The 19,518-nt window shown below is 37.4% G+C and overlaps 1 protein-coding gene across 4 annotated transcripts in view; it reads right to left on the bottom strand.

The window, feature by feature from the left end:
• Positions 1-19,518, bottom strand: part of SEC24B (SEC24 homolog B, COPII coat complex component) — an 83,319-nt gene that overhangs the window by 61,530 nt on the left and 2,271 nt on the right. For all 4 annotated transcript variants that reach the window (XM_023734794.1, XM_023734795.1, XM_023734796.1 and 1 more), the window contains exon 2: positions 4,866-5,033. In XM_023734794.1, the coding sequence (XP_023590562.1) occupies positions 4,866-5,033 (168 nt within the window). The remainder of the gene's footprint in view (positions 1-4,865; positions 5,034-19,518) is intronic.

The raw sequence follows: 19,518 nt of genomic DNA, 5'->3' as shown, positions 1-19,518 counted from the left end.
AATGAGCTCAGAATGGACAATGGACTTAAGTTTAAAACATAAAACTATAAAATTACTAGAAGAAAACATAGGAGAAAACCTTCATGACCTTGGATTAGGCAAAGAGTCCTTAGATATGACAGCAAAAGAGCAATCCATTAAAAAAAAAAAAAAACCGTTATTGGTTATAGTTACACAACATGATTAACGTAACTGGTGTCACTAAATTATATGCATGAGAAACGCTGAATTGGAAAATGTTGTGATATATATTTTTTTACAATAATAAATAAATTAAAAAGATCCAAATACCAGAGTTCAATACATAAAACATACATATTTACTGCAGGAATACAATGTTTTTCAAGATAATCCTCACTTCATAAATAGTGTGATATTACCTAATATTAGGTACACATACCACTGCTTTATTTCAAATTAAGTAATGAGAAACAGTACACTGAAAGGCTGGCTAGCTTTTATAACCTACTATAAAAAAAGATAAATTAATTATATTAGACCTCTTGACATTTAAATTTGACTGCTTTGGGTAATTTAGCTTGTGAAATATATGCTATAATTCATTCCTCTGTGGAGTTTATGACATCCTTTGAAACTCCAAGGAACACACTTCCTTTAACTGAAAAATTAAATCAGACTTCCCGGCAAAGTAAAATGTGGCTCATTGGCTTGAAAATGAAGATGGCTGTTGCCAACTGGCTTACATGGAGATAGAATCTGTAACATAAACAACTGTCACGGATTGAATTACATCCCCCAAAAAATGTATCAGTTTGGCTGGGCCATGATTCCCAGTACTGTGCGGTTGTTTTCCATTTTGTGATTGTAATTTTATGTTAAAGAAGATTAGGGTGGGATTGTAACACCCTTACTAAAGTCACATCCCTGATCCAATGTAAAGGGAGTTTTCCTAGGGTGTGGCCTGCACCACCTTTTATCTTACAACAGATAAAAGGAATGGAAGCAAGCAGAGAATTGAAGACCTCATACCACCAAGAAAGCAGTGTGGGGAACAGAGTGCATTCTTGGGACCCAAGGTTCCTGCGCTGAGATGCTCCCAGACGAAGGGAAGACTGATGACAGGACCTTCCTCCAGAGCCGACAGAGACAGAAAGCCTTCCCCTGGAGTTGATGCCCTGAATTTGGACTTCTAGCCTACTAGACTGAGAAAATAAGTATCTCTTTGTTAAAGTCATCCACTTGTGGTATTTCTGTAAGAGCAGCACTGGATAACTAAGACAGTGACCTAAACCACAGCTTGAAGTTCTTGACAAAAAGACATTTAAAGGATGTGATAAACTATATCACTGGCAATTGTGCAATGAAAGTAACAATTATTTTTAATAACTTCTGATGCAGTAAAATGAGCTCTGGGTTTGGAGGCAGAAGGTTTACACTGGGTCACGGTACACCTTCTAACAAGTTTGTATGTCTCTGTGTAAGACACCCAGTATCTCTAAGCCTCAATTTCTTCATCTATAAAATGAAGATGAGATATGGTACATCTGCCTCATGTGATGATCAATGGAGATAATAAATGTTAAAGGTATCTGTAGTTTGTAAACCGCTATATGAAAGCAGGAAACCCTGGTGGCGTAGTGGTTAAGAGCTATAGCTGCTAACCAAAGGTCAGCAGTTCAAATTCAGCAGGAGCTCCTTGGAAACCCTATGCGGCAATTCTACCGCGTCCTACAGGGTCGCAATGAGTTGGAATGGACTCGACAGCAACGAGTTTATTGGTTGTTGTTTATACAAAAGTAATAATAAAGCTACCAACAATCTAGAAGCTGGAAAACACTAAAAACTAGAAAATAAAATTTAACAAACAACAACAAAAACTTCTGACATATAACTCAGAAAAACCAGAACAATATTGCTTTAGTAAAATCCTTCCAATACCATTCTCATCTACTTTATGTGAACAAAATTTCTCAACAATTCTATGTATAAAAACGAAAACTAGAAGTAAAATTTATTTAATCCCTACCTCATTCTAAAAATGAATCCTGCTCAGCTGGGACAAAGGAATGGGGGGCAGCGGGGAGAGCCCATTTATCCCACTGAAAGACACATTTCCAATAAAAATGCACTTTCCACATTAATAATATCAAAATTCATGATATATATATGTTGTTTCGACCAACTATATACTCATAATAATTATAATGATAACTTCATCCAGAAGAAAAAAAAATTAATGCTTAGAGACTTAAAGTCATAGAAAACAGAACAATATTAATTTATACAGTATTATTGTGGCAGAGAAGTATGATTGAGTGAAAAAAGAATTTCTAATTTAAGAACATATTATTACATTCTGGGTGGGAGGATATGCCTTCAAGAAGAAAAAGAGAAAATGTAAAGTTTCCAAATGTTAAAAGAAAGGCTTATCTGTATATTTTTTAAAAGGATGAGGGTAGGTATCATTTTACTTGACACATTTAAGGGTAATATAACACCTTCGCTTTATAATGTCAACATGCATAATATGTTGAAAATTACATAAATACAACTGTTTACCTTTTGATGAAAAATTTAAAATGTCAATCAAAAATACGTTCAAGGAGTTTCACAGTTTTTACAACTGTCATTTAGGGGGATACAAAAGCAAAAAGTTTGAAGCCTCCCCTGTGAAAGACAGTACAAAATGCTGAAGTCTTGGGAGAACAACTATGGAGGATATCTTTGCAGCTGAGAGAAAAAAAGACTACTTTCTGTGAAGTATTAATACTTTAGTGTTACATCAGGTCCCCAACATACACTATGCAAGCTGTAGGCTGCACAACTTCAAGAGGCACCATTCACATAAACTATAACTTGTACAACCCTACATAGTAGCCTTGATTCACACAAACAACTAGGTTATAAACCCCAGATCTGAAGGAGCCCTGATGCGCAGTGGTTAAAGTGCTCAGCTGCTAATCAAAAGGTTAGCAGTTCGAACCCACCAGCCATTCTGCAGGAGAAAGATGTGGACAGTCTGCTCCCGTAAAGATTATAGCCTTGGGAAACTCTATGGGACAGTTCTACTCTGTCCTATACGGTCACTATGAGTCAGAATTGACTCGACGGCAATGGGTAATGGGTTACTCCAGAGTTATCCAAAGAGGACAATATCCCATTTAAGAAAAAGGAAAAATAAAAGCTACAATTAAAATGTCTTCAGCATTATCTTTTTCTGTTATTTATGCCAGGATTTTATCTTAGGTAAATCAAGAGTTTGTCAAAAGCCAACAAAAAAAATTTCAACTTCATTTTATAGAAGAGAACAAGATAGAGAGGTTTCAGTTAAAAATCTTTCACTCTGCAACTTCTCAACTTGTAACCTTGGGCAAGTTAATTAGCCTCTGTGAATCTCAATCTTCTCATTTGTAAAACAGGGATAATATCTACCTTATAGGATCAATATGGAGATTAAATGAGATAATAAACACAGAGTATCTGGCACACTGTAAGTTCTCAATAAAAGGCAGCTCCTTCTCAAAAATCTATATTATTGGCAAGAAACAAGAAGAAACAACTGTGATTTTTTTTAACAAAAAAGTTTTAGGAAATGATCTTTAGAGAAAGACGGTAGGATGGTATCTAAGTAAGATGGTCACAAAGAAAATGTAATAGGAAGAAAGAAATTAGGAGTGGCAATGTAAAGGGTCAAAAGAAGCAAGACAAGTAAGAGTGGAAGGCAGTCATGGATGTAGAAGAAAGATGTGAAAAGACACCATTCATTTAGTTGGGGTTTCAACCCATCCTTAAGGTTTTTTTTCTATTCATGATAAGCAAAACTTTCCTACCAGTCCTTTGTTTTGAAGGTGAACGCTTTCAAGAACCAGGGTGTATTCCCAGTCTACTCACTAAATTGTTGGGATCACTACACACACCTTGGTGCCCAGCTGATTTTCCTACAAAAACAAATAAGGAAACTTAACAATGTGAAAACTGATCCAATTGATAGAAAGTCCTCTGTTGACCATATAAAACAGTTAACACAAACAGTGAGAGCAGCCTAAGAATTTATGATGCTCTTCTCTTTTTTTCTGAGATTGAGCCCATAAGAGGGAGGATTCTTCATACCAACAGCTGGGAGCTGTCACTACAAAGAGAAAATGGTCCCTAAAATATTACTAATTGCTGCTCTGGAAATACAAACTACAGAGTCCTGAAAACAGGTCAAATGAAACAATACAGTATATTAACCTGAAATGTCAATAGCTTTGGGATTCTAGCCAGACGAAGAACACTGCCAAAAGAAAAAGCAATGTGGGGAAAGAGGGTCAAAACAACGTACCGTAGTCAGCTGTCAGTTATCTGACACATGGTGAATACTAAACAAACCTCACAGTTTGTCAGTGCTACAAGAGGGTCGGTTACAATTTCACTTTCACCCTTTCTCATCCCCAAAAGTGGGTCAAAGATTACTTCCCTTTAATAATAATGACAAACAGAAAAATCATCAAACAGGATATAGAGATTCAATAACTAAGGAAATTTTGGTTGCTTTACTGTAAAACAAACTATAATTACCCTTAAAAAACATGACATAAATGCTCCATGATAGATTAGTAAATTATAATACATCAACACAATGGATTATTAGCCATGAAATGACCATAAAGACTACACAGATATATGAAGAACTGTGTATAGATTAACAAATGTAGAAGCAAAATACAACATGACATGTAAACGATGATTGCAATTATATAAAATATATAATCATAAACACAGACTGTAAGTTAATATACAAAAAAGAGAAGTCATATTTGGATTGAGGTTATAAATCACTTTCCTCATGTTTTCTAGAGAATACGGTTTGACTTTTTAAAATCAGTTATTTGAACATATAGTGTAACACATTTCTCAAATACCTTTCTGTTGTAATAGCTCTGCTGGCTGTGGGACAGAGGCCACAGGCTTAACTGGGTGATTTGCAGCAGGAGGCGTTCTTGTTGACGAAGTTCCTGACAAAACAGTGGATACTACTGGGCTGGGCTTGGGAGGCTGAACATTTTGCATAACAGGACAGGATAAAGAATCTGCAATTGAAGACAAGAAACTATTTCATCCACAGCAACAAACTTGAAATATGTTTTAAACAGGCTTAGTAACAAAAGTTTATTTGAAGTTCTTGAAGAAACTTCAGTAGCATCACATTTATCTAGTATACAGAGAAGATAAGGTGGTAAAAAGAAATGACTTTTCCAAAAACTGAAAACAAATTAGTCACCAAATGTTTTAAGAATCTTTAAATGACAACTTTCCTAAAACATTTCTCATGATTCCTTATTTTCTTAAATGAGATGAACCCAAAACAGCTTTTCTTTAAGAAGTAATAACTACTGCTATTAATATTAATCATTGTACTATTCAGTGGCGCCGCAGGTAAGAGAAGATGAATACAGGTTACTTACCTCTGCAGTAATGTAGTCCCTGAATTCCATAAATGTTTCCAGTATCAACTAATATCTCATTTTGCCTTGTCATTTGCTGTTTCTAACCCGACATCTTATTTCACACATAACTAAGTAAGGACCTGGTGGTAACAGTAGGTTGGACTTCTGGAATACAGTATATATAATTCATACTGGGCCTTTGTGATAGTTCATTGAGTTTAACTCCAAGGAGAGATTGGGCTTTCCTGAAGTCTAACTACTGAATAAGTGGTACGGTATTATATATCAATGGAAAAAATATGTAAAGTCAAATCATACAGATAGAAAATAAAAAGAAGGAAAAATGTTAACAGCATTAAAAACACATGTGCATCATAATCATTCCTTTTGCAAAAACAGTAGCTAGCTAGCTGAAAATATGCTTCAAAAATGAAGGCAAAATAAAGATGCTTTCAAATACTACTAATAATTATTATTGTTTTTAAAAAGTTTGGAAGAATTCATCACCAGTACGCCTATACTCCAAGAAATATTAAAGGAAGTTCTTCAGACTAAAGGGAAATTATCTCAGGTGGAAGAATGGAAGTGTAGGTAGACAGAAGAGCACCACAAGAAGTTTTACAAGTTCTTCAGATTCACCTTCCAAACATGAGGAAAAAAATGCTGACCGTTACTAATATTTTCTCAAATAGTTAAATTCATCAACAGAAAACTTCCTGAAAATTTCCAATGCCTTTGCTCTGAGATGTATTACTGAGAACAAGATCTTATTTAGAAATACTTTTCATTTAAGAACGGTGACATAAAGGCATTTCCTACTTTTCTTCCTTGAAATCATCCAAAAGCAACAAGAAACGAGACAAGAAAATACAAAGGAAACAGATAAATCCCAAACACAACATGAACGGAAGGGCTGCCAAAAGCAAGAGAGATGCAGAGGTGCACAGGAAGAAGCAGATGGAGGATATCAGGGCCTGAGAAGTATGCTTCCGGAAGGTGGGAGGCACACTACTAAACACCGTGAACCAGACGAAGGGCTGACAGCAGAACTATCCCTGATCTCACTACAGTTCTGAGAAGCAGTGGGATGGGGGCTAGATAAATAATCACGCAGATAAGCCTTACTTACCAGAAAGTGATCTATCTCTTTGGAAGCAGGGGGTAAGAGAGATTGGGGAAAACACCCACGGCTGCTTATTCCTGTTGGCTGGAAAAAAGTTAACTTTAAACAAATTTGAACAAAATCCTGGGTGATAAGGAAATTTCTGCAAAACTAAAACATGGTCCTAGCCTATGCCCCAAGTCTTTCCCTCATTCTGATATGCAAACACATTTAAGGTCTAAGACTAAAACAAATGATATAAGTATAGGGAATGGAGAAAGAAGGTGGATGCTTCACCATTTTTAAGTAGGGAGAGAAAAATGTCATCGTGGTCAACTGAAAACACAATCACAATATTTTGGAGCTTTCCTCATTAAGAGGTGGAATCTATTTTCCCACCTCCTGAATCTGGGCTAACCTCACGACTGGCTTTTACCAGCAGAATGTGACAGAGGTGATGGTGCAAGTCCCAGACGGTAAGTCTCAAGAGGCCTTGCAGCTTACACCTTTCAGCTCTTGAAATGCTGCCCTGAGACAATCATGTAAGGAAGCTAGTCTTCAGAAGGACAAAAGGCCACGTGGAGAAAAACCTGGACACCGCAGTGAACAGTTCACGCCAACAGCTAGATGTGTGAGTGACGCCATCCAGGATCTTCCAGCCCAGTCAACCCAACAGCTGAAGGAAGTAATGTGAGTGAGCCTAGACAAAACCAGCAGAGGAACTGCCCAACCAACCCACAGAACCGTGAAAAATGATAAATCCTTGTTGTTTTAAACCAACAATAAATAACTGATAGAATCATTAAAACTGGCAACGTAACAGAGTGATACTTAGATTTAACAGGGTGGCACAACAGGTAAGCTCTTGAAAGGTTGGTGGTTCGAACCCACCCAGCAAGTCTGCAGAAGAAAGACCTGGCAATTGGCTCCCATAAAGATTACAGCGAAGAAAACCGCATGGGGCAGTTCTACTCTATACATGGGGTCACTGAGAGTCGCAATCAACACGACGACACCCAACAACAAGCAAAAACTAAGATATAATCATCTCAAATTGGGTGACAGAGAAAAGGGAAGAGGAAAAGAGGGGAGAGTAAATATACTAATTCTACCGTTGTTATTAATAAGAAATTAAAAGACACTGTCTAAAAATAGAGAGGATATTTCTGCTTCTGGTAATGTGGCCTAGGTATGTAGAACCAATTGTCCCACTACAGATAACTTCAAAAGCTGTATTAAAAAATATCTTCTTAAAATCATCAAAGAGCTAATGTGATAGTAAGGAATTTCTGGGTCAAAATCTCTAAGAAACTAAAAACCTACAGAAATAGCCCAACACTCGAAGCTGCTTTCATTGTGAACATCTGCTACAAACCTGTGTTCTGTGGCCTTGCAAAGTGTGAGGAACAGAAGACATATCCAGGCATGCCCAAAATGGGACACCTGATAAGGCAGCCTGTATCCCCACTTTTAAGATAGGACTCTAAAGGGTTATGATCTTGAGATAAGGATAAACCAGGAAACTAATCCCTACGAACAGCAGCAGCTTTAATTCAGGACAACTGGACAGCCTAGTAAATCTTAAACCTTTAACTTGGATTAATGTCATCACAAGCTGTAGTGCCTTGAGGCAACTGGCAAACATAAAACCTCTGGAGAAAAAGGTTCCATAATCCTAGGCCTCAAATTATTCCCACAAATAATTTTTCAAAAACAATTCCAAATACAATGTCATAGATAACAAGCCATACAAAGAAATGAAGACACGGGGAGTAAGAACCAACCAGAACAGATGACAGTAAAAGACACACAACGATATAACACGTTAGGAAAATCAGACATTCTAAATAACTTTGCTTACTATGTTTACTACATTCAAGACACAGCAGCTTGAAAATATCTGCAGAGAACAAGAAACCATAAAAAGTGGATGCGGAAAAGAACCAAACAGTATTGAAACTAAATAATACAATAGCTAACATTAAGAACTCAACAGATAAACAGCCACTTGGAAAATTGTTGAGTGGTATTTACTAAAGCTTTACTATGTATACATCACGACCTAGCAATTCTACCCAGGTATATACACAACAGAAATGCATATACATATTTGTCAAAAGACACATACTAGTATACTTATAGCAGCACTGTTTATAACAGCCCCAAACCAGAAATTACCCAAATGCCCATTTACAGAATGGATAAATACTGATATGTTCGCCCAATGTAATACGATACAATAAGAATGAATGAACTATATCTAAAACTACAAAATGAATAATCTCACAAACCTAATGCTGAGCAAAGAAAGCCAGACACAACATAGAAGTTACTGAAGACAAGGTACTAAAACAGGCAAAACTGTACCGTGAGAAGCCAATAAATGCTTGGGAGGATATTAACTGCAGGGGACCCAAGGACACCTTCTGGGTGCTGGTTACAAAGCTCTGTTCCACTTGAGAAAATTCATTAAGCTCTGTGTGTGCATACATATGTATATGTATATAATATATTTCTTCAACATAAGGTAACGCACACAAACCACAATCACTAGTTTATTCCCCCCTCAAACTTACGTCAGAAAACTTTCTTGAGAAAAGAGAAAATTGTGCATGAAGTGTTGAAAAGGAAGAATTTTTTAATAGTTCTGAAATCATTAAAAAAAAAACAAACTTTAATTCACACTCATTTCCATTGTACATACAAACATAGAGGTTTATATTTGTTAAGAAACCTCTGCAAGATATCAAAGGGAGACACACAGCTATGTACAAAAGACTATTTAAAAAAAAGGCTATTTTACCTGGGATTCTTTTTTTTTTTTTTTGTGGGTCGAAATTTATTGTAATTTACCTTAGAAGATGGAAAAGCCAATTAAAACATTCAAGCTTTATGGATTATTACGATACTGAGACTATGCAACTTGCTGAAAAACCTGAAAAGAATTCGCCTTCAAAATCCAGTACTTTTGGACTAAGAGGAAAAATTATAATTTCATTCTAAAATTTAACTGTGAATGAATCCAAATTCTCATTCTATTATTTTACCAAAGGAAATTACTAAACTTATTTAGGCTCTATTGTTGTTGTTGTCAGCTGCCAGGCTACTGTCGAGTTGGCCCCAACTCATGGTGACCCCACACACAATGGAATGAAACGCGCCCAGTCCTATGCCATCCCCACGATTGGCTGCAGATCAGACCAGTGTGATCCACAGGGTTTCTACTGGCTGATTTTTGGAAGTAGATCACCAGGCCTTTCTTCCTAGTCTGTCTTAGTCTGGAAGCTCTGCTGAAATCCATTTATCATCACAGTAACACACAGGCCTCCAATGACAGACGGGTGGTGGCTGTGCGTGAGTTGCATTGGTTGGGAATTGAACTACTAAATAATAAAAATTGCTAACAATACTGCTAATAATATAATTAAAAATTAGTCATGAGTAATATAAGAACTAAACAAACATGGGAAAATGTTCAACATCAGCAGTAATATAAGAAATTCAAATTTAGATCCCAAATTGGTAAAAGCTATGTAATGTGCAAATTAAAACAGTGAAAAATGAGAAATGGCCTAAACAGCAAGAGGTCACAAATAAATCATGATACATGTACTCAACAAAATATTATGAAGCTGCTGTTAACAGAAAAAATTATCAAGATACGCAGTAAGAAAAAAAGAAAATCTCATGTTCTCAATAATTACAACTGCATATAGTTATGCACACTCTCACACATACAACACTGGAAGGAAACACAGAACAATGACTTTGTTAGCATGGTGGTGGTGGTTTTATGGATAATTTTTTCCACTTTCTAAATTTTCTTTAACGTAGTAAGAAATTCTAACTAGTAGTTTTAACATCTGAAATTGCCAATATTCAACCCTTTTTAACCTACAAAAATAGTAATTTCATATGGTTTAATCTAATGCATAAATATTTTAAATGATGCTTTACAATGTCAGTGAAAGGACTGGTCGGGGGGAGATAAGAACAGATTTTTTTTAAAGGAAAATTTTCATCTCAGCAAATTAGATGCACTAATGTCTAAGAAGTTAAGTTTTGAACAGGGCTCCTCTCTGCTCTGAAACACTATGTATGATCTCCTACCTGATACATGTCATCACCCTGCTTATAACCTTTCAATATTCTGCCAATGCTTGGGGGTGAAGATGAAACATTTTATCCTAAAAAGTTCTTAACATGGTGAACAAGGCTCTGAATGGTCCTATTTCCCTAGCCTCATCCTGGCTCACAGTTCTCCTTTAGCTTCACTGGCCTTTCAGTTCCTTGAACTTGCCATTCTCCCTGCCATCAAAGGAGAATAAGCACTTACAGCCTCCTCCTTTGCCACTACTTTTTTCTTTAATAACATAATTGATATAAACAAGTTTATGTAATACATATATGTGTATGTATATGTAATACATGTATGTATACACACACATACCCTGTATTTTTACGCATTTGTTTCTGCGTTTGTTTGCTGGCTGTGTCCTCCCCCTGCGAGGTAGTTTTGTAAACGCTGCGCTAATTTCTTTTTACAGCAACATGTGGAAAAGGATTGGCATGGGGGCACTTGTGAGGATACCCTGCCGGGGGAGGGCATATATACACACACATACATACACACATACATATATATGCCCATTGCCATCAAGTTGATTCCAACTCATAACGACCCTATAGGACAGAGTAGAACTGCCCCAAGGGTTTCCAAGGAGTGGCAGGTGGATTTGAACTGTTGACCTTTTGGTTAGCAGCCGAAGGTCTCAACCACTGAGCCAGCAGGACTCCACACACACATACACACACACACACATATATATACTTGCTATTAGTTGTTATCAGGTCAATTCCAATTCATGACGACCCCATGTGTGCAGAGTAGAACTGTTCCACAGGCTATGACCGTCCAGAAGGAGATCCCCAGGCCTGTCTTCTGAGGCGCTTCTGGGTAGGTTAGAACTGCCAACCTTTCAGCTAGTAGTCGCATTTAACTGGTTGCATCAAACCGGGACTCCTATATACATACATACATGTGCATATATATGCATAATATAAGAAATACCCACGAACTCAGCATACAACATTAGAAATAAAACATTTCCAATAGTGCTGAAGCTGTCACTGTGCTCCTCAGAACGAACTTCTGCCTCTGTCCCAGAGAAACCGCCATCCTCAATTATGGTTATTACCTCCTTGCTTTTGTTTTTAAATAGTTTACTACACATATAAGTATCCTTAAACACTATTTTTGCTTGTGTCTGAACTTTATAACAGTGACATATAGCAGCTATCCTTCCATGACTTCTCATGTTACATTTCTTGGATTCTTTCCTGTGAATGAGAGCAGGTCAATTTCATCATTTTCAATGCTGTTCAGTATTCCATTGAAAGAATATAATTTATTTATCCATTCTACTATAAACGGCTTTTTGGGTTGTTTCCAATTTTTGTTTTCACAAACCGTGCTGCGATGAATATTCACGCACACGTTGCTGGTGCAGATGTACAGGTTTCTTCTCTAGGGCAGGGCTTTTCAAGGGGCATGCCATGGTTGGGATACAGAATCTCCTTAGCCCTGTGGGTAGTGCTGTGGGAAATGAGGTCTTGGGCCCAGAGCAACCTAGCCCCTTTAGCCCAGTATTCCAAGCAAACTGTTATCATTTGCTATAAGTGCTACACATCTAAAACAGGTTAGAAAGTGGTGCTCTAGGGTCTTCCTATTCAAAGTGCAGCATATACCTGCAACATCTCTCACAGAGCTTGTTAGAAAGGCAGACTCTTAGGCCAGTGTGGTGTGATGAATTACTTCCTACGGCCTTTCTCGCCATGGTCTTGTAACTCCCACCCAGATGATTGGGCAGGGCTATGATTGGGTAATTGTGGCCCACTAAGGGGATTGGTCAGTTTCGCCTTAAAAGAGATCCAATTCCAGAGCAGAGAGAAGAGCCTACCACCACCAAGGCAAGAGAGACCCGCAGGAGATGGTGCATTGGGCTTCCTGGCCCACAGAGCAAGAAAGCTCAGTGGCTCTGGGCAGAGACTGAGGGCCAGGGAGAAGCCAATGCCTGACCCACGAATTTGGGACTTGCCAGCCTCCACAACTGCGTGAGCCATTTCCTTTACATGGTTTGTGAGTTCTGTGAATTCTATGAGACTTTGTAGCGAATTAGGAAACCCAAAGACAGGAGGGAGGGTACTGAGGCGAGATGGAGTAGCTGATGTTAGAGATGATGGAGCGGTACAGCAGCTTGGAAAAGTTGGACATTTAGGACATCTTTGACCTCCGCCTCACAGAAACCAGCTTTGTGCTGATCCTTATAAAAGAAATTATTCATTTTGCCAGGCCCTACCAGACCTGCATTTTAACAAGATCTTAGCTGCCTCATATGCACAACGTCTGAGAAGGATTTCTCTAGGGTGTATGGAAGTACAACAGCTGTGTTTTAGGGTGTGGTTATTTTCAATTCCACTACTATCAAATTATCCTAAAATACTGAACCAACATACCCTCCTACCAATAGTGTCTAAGGGTTTCCTGTTACTCCACATCCTTGCCACCCTTCGATATTGTTGGACTTTCAAATTTTTACCAATCTGCTGCTGGGCATAAGAACATACCCATTCTCGTTTTAATTTCCATTTCTCTGATTATTAATGAGGTTGAGTATGTTTTCATCTTCTGTGAAATGCCTGTTCGTGTATTTTTCTCTTGGGTTGTTGGTCTTTTGCTTATGAATTTGTACATGTTACTTACATATTGAAGAAAAGTTATTAATTAGAAGGTAATCAAGTTTATCAAGATTATCTTTTATGGCTAGCACTTTATGTGCTATCTCTAGAGAAACCCTTCCCTACTTCTAAGGTTCTGGAGATAGTCTCCCAATTTGTTTAAAAAGTTCTAATGTTTTGCTTTTTGCATCTAAATATTTATTTCACCTGCAATTTATTTTATACATGAAAAATTAATTCTTCAGATTGCAGTTCAAGTATCACTTCCTCAGGGAAGACTTCCCTACCCTTCATGACTAATAGGTAAAAAGTCCTGAGTATGCTCTCCAAACACCATATTTCACTGCTTCATGATGCTTAAATAATAACAGCAGTTTTACATTCATTTGTATTTATTTGGATAAGGTCTGCTTCCACCAGTAGATTGAAAACTTCATCAGGATCAAGTTTTTTACTCACTATTTTATCTTCCCAGCACCAGAACAACGCCTGACAAATACCAGCTTTCAAATATTTGTTGAATGAATGGAGACAAGGTCTACAAACATTAAGGACTGTAACAGCATGCCAGACAAGAAGAAACTGCCCCTCTCACAAAGAGAATTCAACAGAAGAAACCACATATAAAACTGACACTATGCAAAATGAACTGCTGTACTACAGTTTAGTTTATGGGATACTTGGAGACAAAGCCTACAATTCAAGAACAAATCCTTCGTCGTTCTTTGATAATTCAGGTAGTTCCCAACTTGTTACTTAGAACTCATTTTGTCATATAACATATATGAGAATTAAGTATCTGGACAGCCTCTCAAAAGAATACTTCTTTACTAACATAATACTACAAAAGTAAGCCCTATCTTAAGTAATTATGCATAAAATTCTTTTGGAACTATGAGGATTAAATAAATTCTCAGTTAATAGCACCACCATCCATTCAAGTCGTTCAACCTAGAAAATTTAAATCATCTTTCATTCTTCCTTTTCCTCCATAAGCTGTATCAACAGGTCCTTAAAATCACTGCCGTCATCTGTCTTCTGTCTAAAGCGATACCAGCCAAAGTCATCATCCTTTACCTGGATAATTACAGTAATTCCTCCCTAGATGCTCTTCCTGCCTCCAGGCTCTTCCTCCTCCAGTCTATCTACTACACTGCTCCCAGAATAGAGCTGTAAAGCACAAATCTTACAATACCACTATCCTGCTTAACAAGTTTTGATGGCTCCTGGTCACATATAGGACCAAACCTAAGTGTTTTCTTCATCAATTCCCCTCACCTATTCAATGCCACTGACCAGCAGAATGTTGAGAAGTTGATACACCAGAGAGGGGACAACTGATAAAGCAGAGTTCTGCAGGATCTGATCAGGAAAGTGGACTTCTCATCCTCTGAGCCTGGAGAAGGGGTAATGTAGATAAATTTGCAAGTGGGAGGTACAAAGTTGAGAAAAGAAGATAAGGTTCAGGAGTAGAAGCTTCAGAAAAACTGAAGGAGTATGAGGGTAAAAATTATGTTATTCCCATATCGTAACTTTGGAATTTCACTTACAGGTTTCCAAGGCTGAAAATAATCTTTTGTGCTATGCTATTTGCACCTTTTGTGAACATTTTGTTTTTCCAATGTAGCTTTCTAGTTTATTTCTAACTCAAATATCTCCTTGTCTAGTTAAGTTCAGTCATCCCCCAGAGGATGATTATTTTGCTCTTCCTTGGGCACATCACTACCCAGAGATGACAGATGTAACATTAACTACAGTGACAATTCTATCTTAAATGTCATGTACGCAGTGGACTTTTATACAACGACTATATAGATGATGATGATTACACAAGTAGCTTTTGAAACGTTTGTTTTATAAAATCGTACACAGCAAAAACAGCTTAATCAGACACCACTATTTTATATTAATACGTAACTCTTATTAAGCAAGAAACATTCAAAATAAGTAATTTTTCTGACAAAATTCAACATCTTGGCAACAAGATTTACCTTGCCATTTTTTAAAACTATGTGCTTTTCAAAACAAAGGGGGATTTTTTTAAAAATTAACAAAATGACTATAAATGAATCTACAGAGTTCTGGTACCCATTCTGCATCAAAGATTGGTGTCATCTCCCAAAGCAAAACACTCAGCCAACTTCTCCTCAAACTAAAAAAAGAGTCTCTGCACCTGAGACATCTATCTACAGTGACAGTTTACAATTTTTTCCATGGACTAATACAATGATGCCTTTTAAATACTAGCCGAAATTTCACCCTAAGTTAACAACTAAACAAAGCATCCAAAATGTACACAATTAGACTTTTTAATAAAATAATTTAAATTTCTACTGCTAAATTATAATATATTAGCATGATTTTCTAAAATAAACAGGCAAACAGATGACATTTAAAGGTCCCATTTATTCCATGTTTCTGAACATTAACTCATCAACTGCCTAAAAAATAACAGCATGTACCCATCACTGCATTATTGATATTAGCTTACATCAAGTTTATGCTTTTGGATCTCCAAAGCTTTACAAATAGCATAAGGATATAGCTGAAATCTGAAATGTATAGTATATCTGAAATGAATATCTCAAATTTAATATATCTTAAAACGAAGCTAGTACAATCAAATAATTAAAAACACAGTAATTGTTGTCAATTACTCAAAGGTTGAATTTCACACAAAACTATGCTTAATACCTATGATTCTTATTTTAATATGGCAATGTAAAAGTACTCAAAGCAGTATTAAGTTGCCTGTCTTTCCAGAAGATTAAAATCGACACTGCCATGGTTCCCAAACCTTGTACCAAGGTGCCCCAGGGCACTGCAACAAACTCACATGGTTCCATGGGATACTTTAAATTTTCAGGAGAAACACAGTGATTTCATCCAACACCTCATGAACTATTACTACTAAGTTTCCTGGACCTAAATGCTTAATAAATGAAACTGTTAGGTCTTTATTTTAGTGTAAGGGCACTGTGAAAAAAATACTGAGGTAAGTTAAGTGAGAAATTTTGGGAACCTCTGTAATATTTTATTTTAAAGTAGGTTTTAAAAGTAATCTATTTGTTTTGAAATGGTGAAGAACAAGTACATTAATCTGAGATATATTTGTCAGCCTCTGAACTATAATTCATTCATAACAACCCTATATAAGGTCACTATGAGTCAGAATCAACGACAGTAATGGGTTTGTTTTGGTTTGAATTATAATTAAAAAATTAAAAAGTAATTTACCAATCCAAAGGCAAAAAATTAAGTAGCCTTATTCTTTTTCTTCTACCACCAACTTTCCTACACACTTCTCTACAAGAATTAACTTCTAAAATTATATCTGTTATGGCATTCATAGTACAGTACTAGAACTAAAAGAAGGGAAATATACCCCTACCTCTCTGTCTAAAGAACCAAATACTACAATTATTTAAATAGAAGGTAACTTTATAATTATTCTAACTTTCCATTCAAGATATTTTTAATAATAAGCTCTTCCTAATTAGGTATACTGTCCAGGAGACAACTGACCCCCATATTTCCCTAATTCTACATCTCAGTATAAACTGGTTCCATCTATCCAGAGTACTATTCCCATCTCAGAAATAAGATATGAATTGACTGCATTTCCTCTTTTTTTTGTCATGAAAGTCACAAAATCCTTATGTGTGGGGGACCTTAGGATACACTGATCTATAAAAGGACTGCTTAAAGAAGACAGAAAGAAAACAGAGAATACAATCAAATACTTTGAGAGACAGAGTAGTAGGGATGGGGGTCTGGGGACCATGCTTTCAGGGGATATCTAGGTCAATTGGCATAACAAAGCTTATGAAGAAAATGTTCTGCATCCTACTTTGGTGAGTGGTGTCTGGGGTCTTAAAAGCTTTCAAGCAGCCATCTAAGATGCATCAATTGGTCCCAACCACTTGGAGTAAAGGAGAACGAAGAACACCAAAGACACAAGGAAAGTACTGGCCCAAGAGACAGAATGGGCCACATAAACCAGAGACTTCATCAGCCTGAGACCAGAAGAACTAGATGGTGCCCGGCTACCACCAATGAACGTCCTGACAGGGAACACAACAGAGGGTCCCTGATGGAGCAGCAGAATGACGGGATGCCGAACTCAAATTCTAGTAAGAAGACCAGACTTAATGGCCTAAGACTGAAGGTGCCCCGGAAAGCATGGCCCCTGATCTCTCCATCATCCCAGAACTAAAACAATTTCCAAGGCCAACTCTTCAGACAGGGATTGGACTGGACTGTGGGACATAAAGCAATACTCGTGAAGAGTGTGCCTCTTAGTCAAGTAGACACAAGAGACCAAAGGGGCAGCTTCTGTCCAGAGGTGAGATAGGAAGGCAGAGAGAGTTAGGAGCGGGTTGAATGGTCATGGGGAATCAGGGGCGGAAAGGAGGAGTGTGCTGTCGCAGAATGGGGTGAGCAATTAGGGTCTCATAACAATCTACGCAAAAAAAAATTTTTGTATGGGAGACGAACTTGAAATCTAAACCTCATTTAATTACAATAATAAAAAAAAAAGAAAACAGAATTTCTAAGGGCCAGAGGGTCCTGCTTCTGACAGGGATAGCCTGAGCTCCAGGCCACACTTTGTCTTAATATTAATGACCACAGGCAACTCAACTTGGATCATTTTCCCCCCTCATTTGTAAAACAAAAGGACTGAAGTAAAATTTGGTTGTGTTACTAAGCATCACATGAGATCAAGACAGAAATACAGATTCTCAAGACTACTCCTGGGGATTCTAGCACATTGGTCTGGGGTTGAAGACTGCAATCTGTGCAAGTGATTTTAGTACACAGCCAGATTTTGGAACAGTAACAGACACTTTAAGTTGACTCATCCAATATCCAGTCAATGCTAACTTCCTTCTTTCTTGCCTGCCTCAACTATAGAGGTTATAAAGCTAAATATTCATTTTCTAGCCTTTTAAAACAGCTATGGCAAATGATAAGGAACCTGATAGCGCAGTGGTTAAGCTCTCGGCTGCTAACTGAAAGGTCGGTGATTCGAATCCTCCAGCTGCTCCACAGGATGAAGATGTGGCAGTCTGCTTCTGTAAAGATTACAGCCTTGGAAACCCTATGGGGCAGTTCTACTCTGTCCTGCAGGGTCACTATGAATTGGAGTTGACTTGGCGGCAATAGCACGGCAAATGGTAACGTAAAAGGAAGCCTGTCGATGCCACCCCCCCTTCCCTTTCCTCTCCCTTCCTGCTGCGTTTAACTCTGACCTGATGCCTAGAGGTACATAAACTATCTTGTTTCTATAAACCAACAGGCTAAGGATGGCAGAGTGGAAAGAGAGAAAGAACACTGAGGATATCTGGATCCAATGTCCAGACTTCTTGTTATGTGAGGAAAATACCCCCTTTTTTTGTTTAAACCACTCTCACTTGCTTATACTGAAAGCATTTCTAAATGATACAGTAACGAAGGATTAGATGATCTCAAATGCAGGGTTCAGATCTAATAGTCTAAAGTTCTCATTTTAAATAATTATCCAGGGAAGAATACCTTTCCACAACATCCTTGATAGATGACTATCCAGACTCTAAAATACAATCTAAAGGTATCATTATAATTCAGAAAACTACCACAGCTTTACTAATTCTCCCCATTCTTTACAGACATTTCCATTCAGTTAGAGAGCAGAATCTGTTAAGTTCTAGTTCACAAACTGTATTAAAATGAGTATAGCCTATGGAAACCCCACACTAAAAAGACTACACACCTTCCATACATAATTTTTAAACTAATAAAGTTAACCACATCTTGGTTTAGGAAAGTCAGAAAAACTACAAGGGTTTTGCCCTTCCCCTGCCCTATCCTTTATCCTAACTTACCAATTTGAGAATGAGAAAACATCAGCTTTAATGTGTAGGAAACATCATCTGCGAAAGTCTCTAACAGGAGCTAACTTCGGGAGACCAGGGTAGTGCTGCAGGCCATCATCTTTTCTACAGTGAGTAGGGCACTGCTGGAAACAGAATGATCTCCAAGGCTGAACTAGTAAAACAAGGAATGAACAGGCCAACAAAGCACATCCCCGTATGGATCCTCCTATTCTGCCCTATGCCTAACTCACTTTAAGACAATTGTAGAGGTATAAAACACATCAACAAGTATTGACTGAGATTCTAATCATGGCAAGGAACCAGACTAGATAAGGCAAATGACTGGGTGGTTAATTATGAATAGGGCAGGGGGAAGGGTTCAGGGAGATGCTGTATAATACTACAACAAATAAAGTAAAAAAATTGCAAAAGT

This window comes from Trichechus manatus, unplaced genomic scaffold (genome assembly GCF_000243295.1).
Source record: "Trichechus manatus latirostris isolate Lorelei unplaced genomic scaffold, TriManLat1.0 scaffold00071, whole genome shotgun sequence".
NCBI lineage: Eukaryota > Metazoa > Chordata > Mammalia > Sirenia > Trichechidae > Trichechus > Trichechus manatus.
The sequence above is the reverse complement of the archived record's forward strand: the minus strand, read 5'-3'. Positions and strand labels throughout refer to the sequence as shown.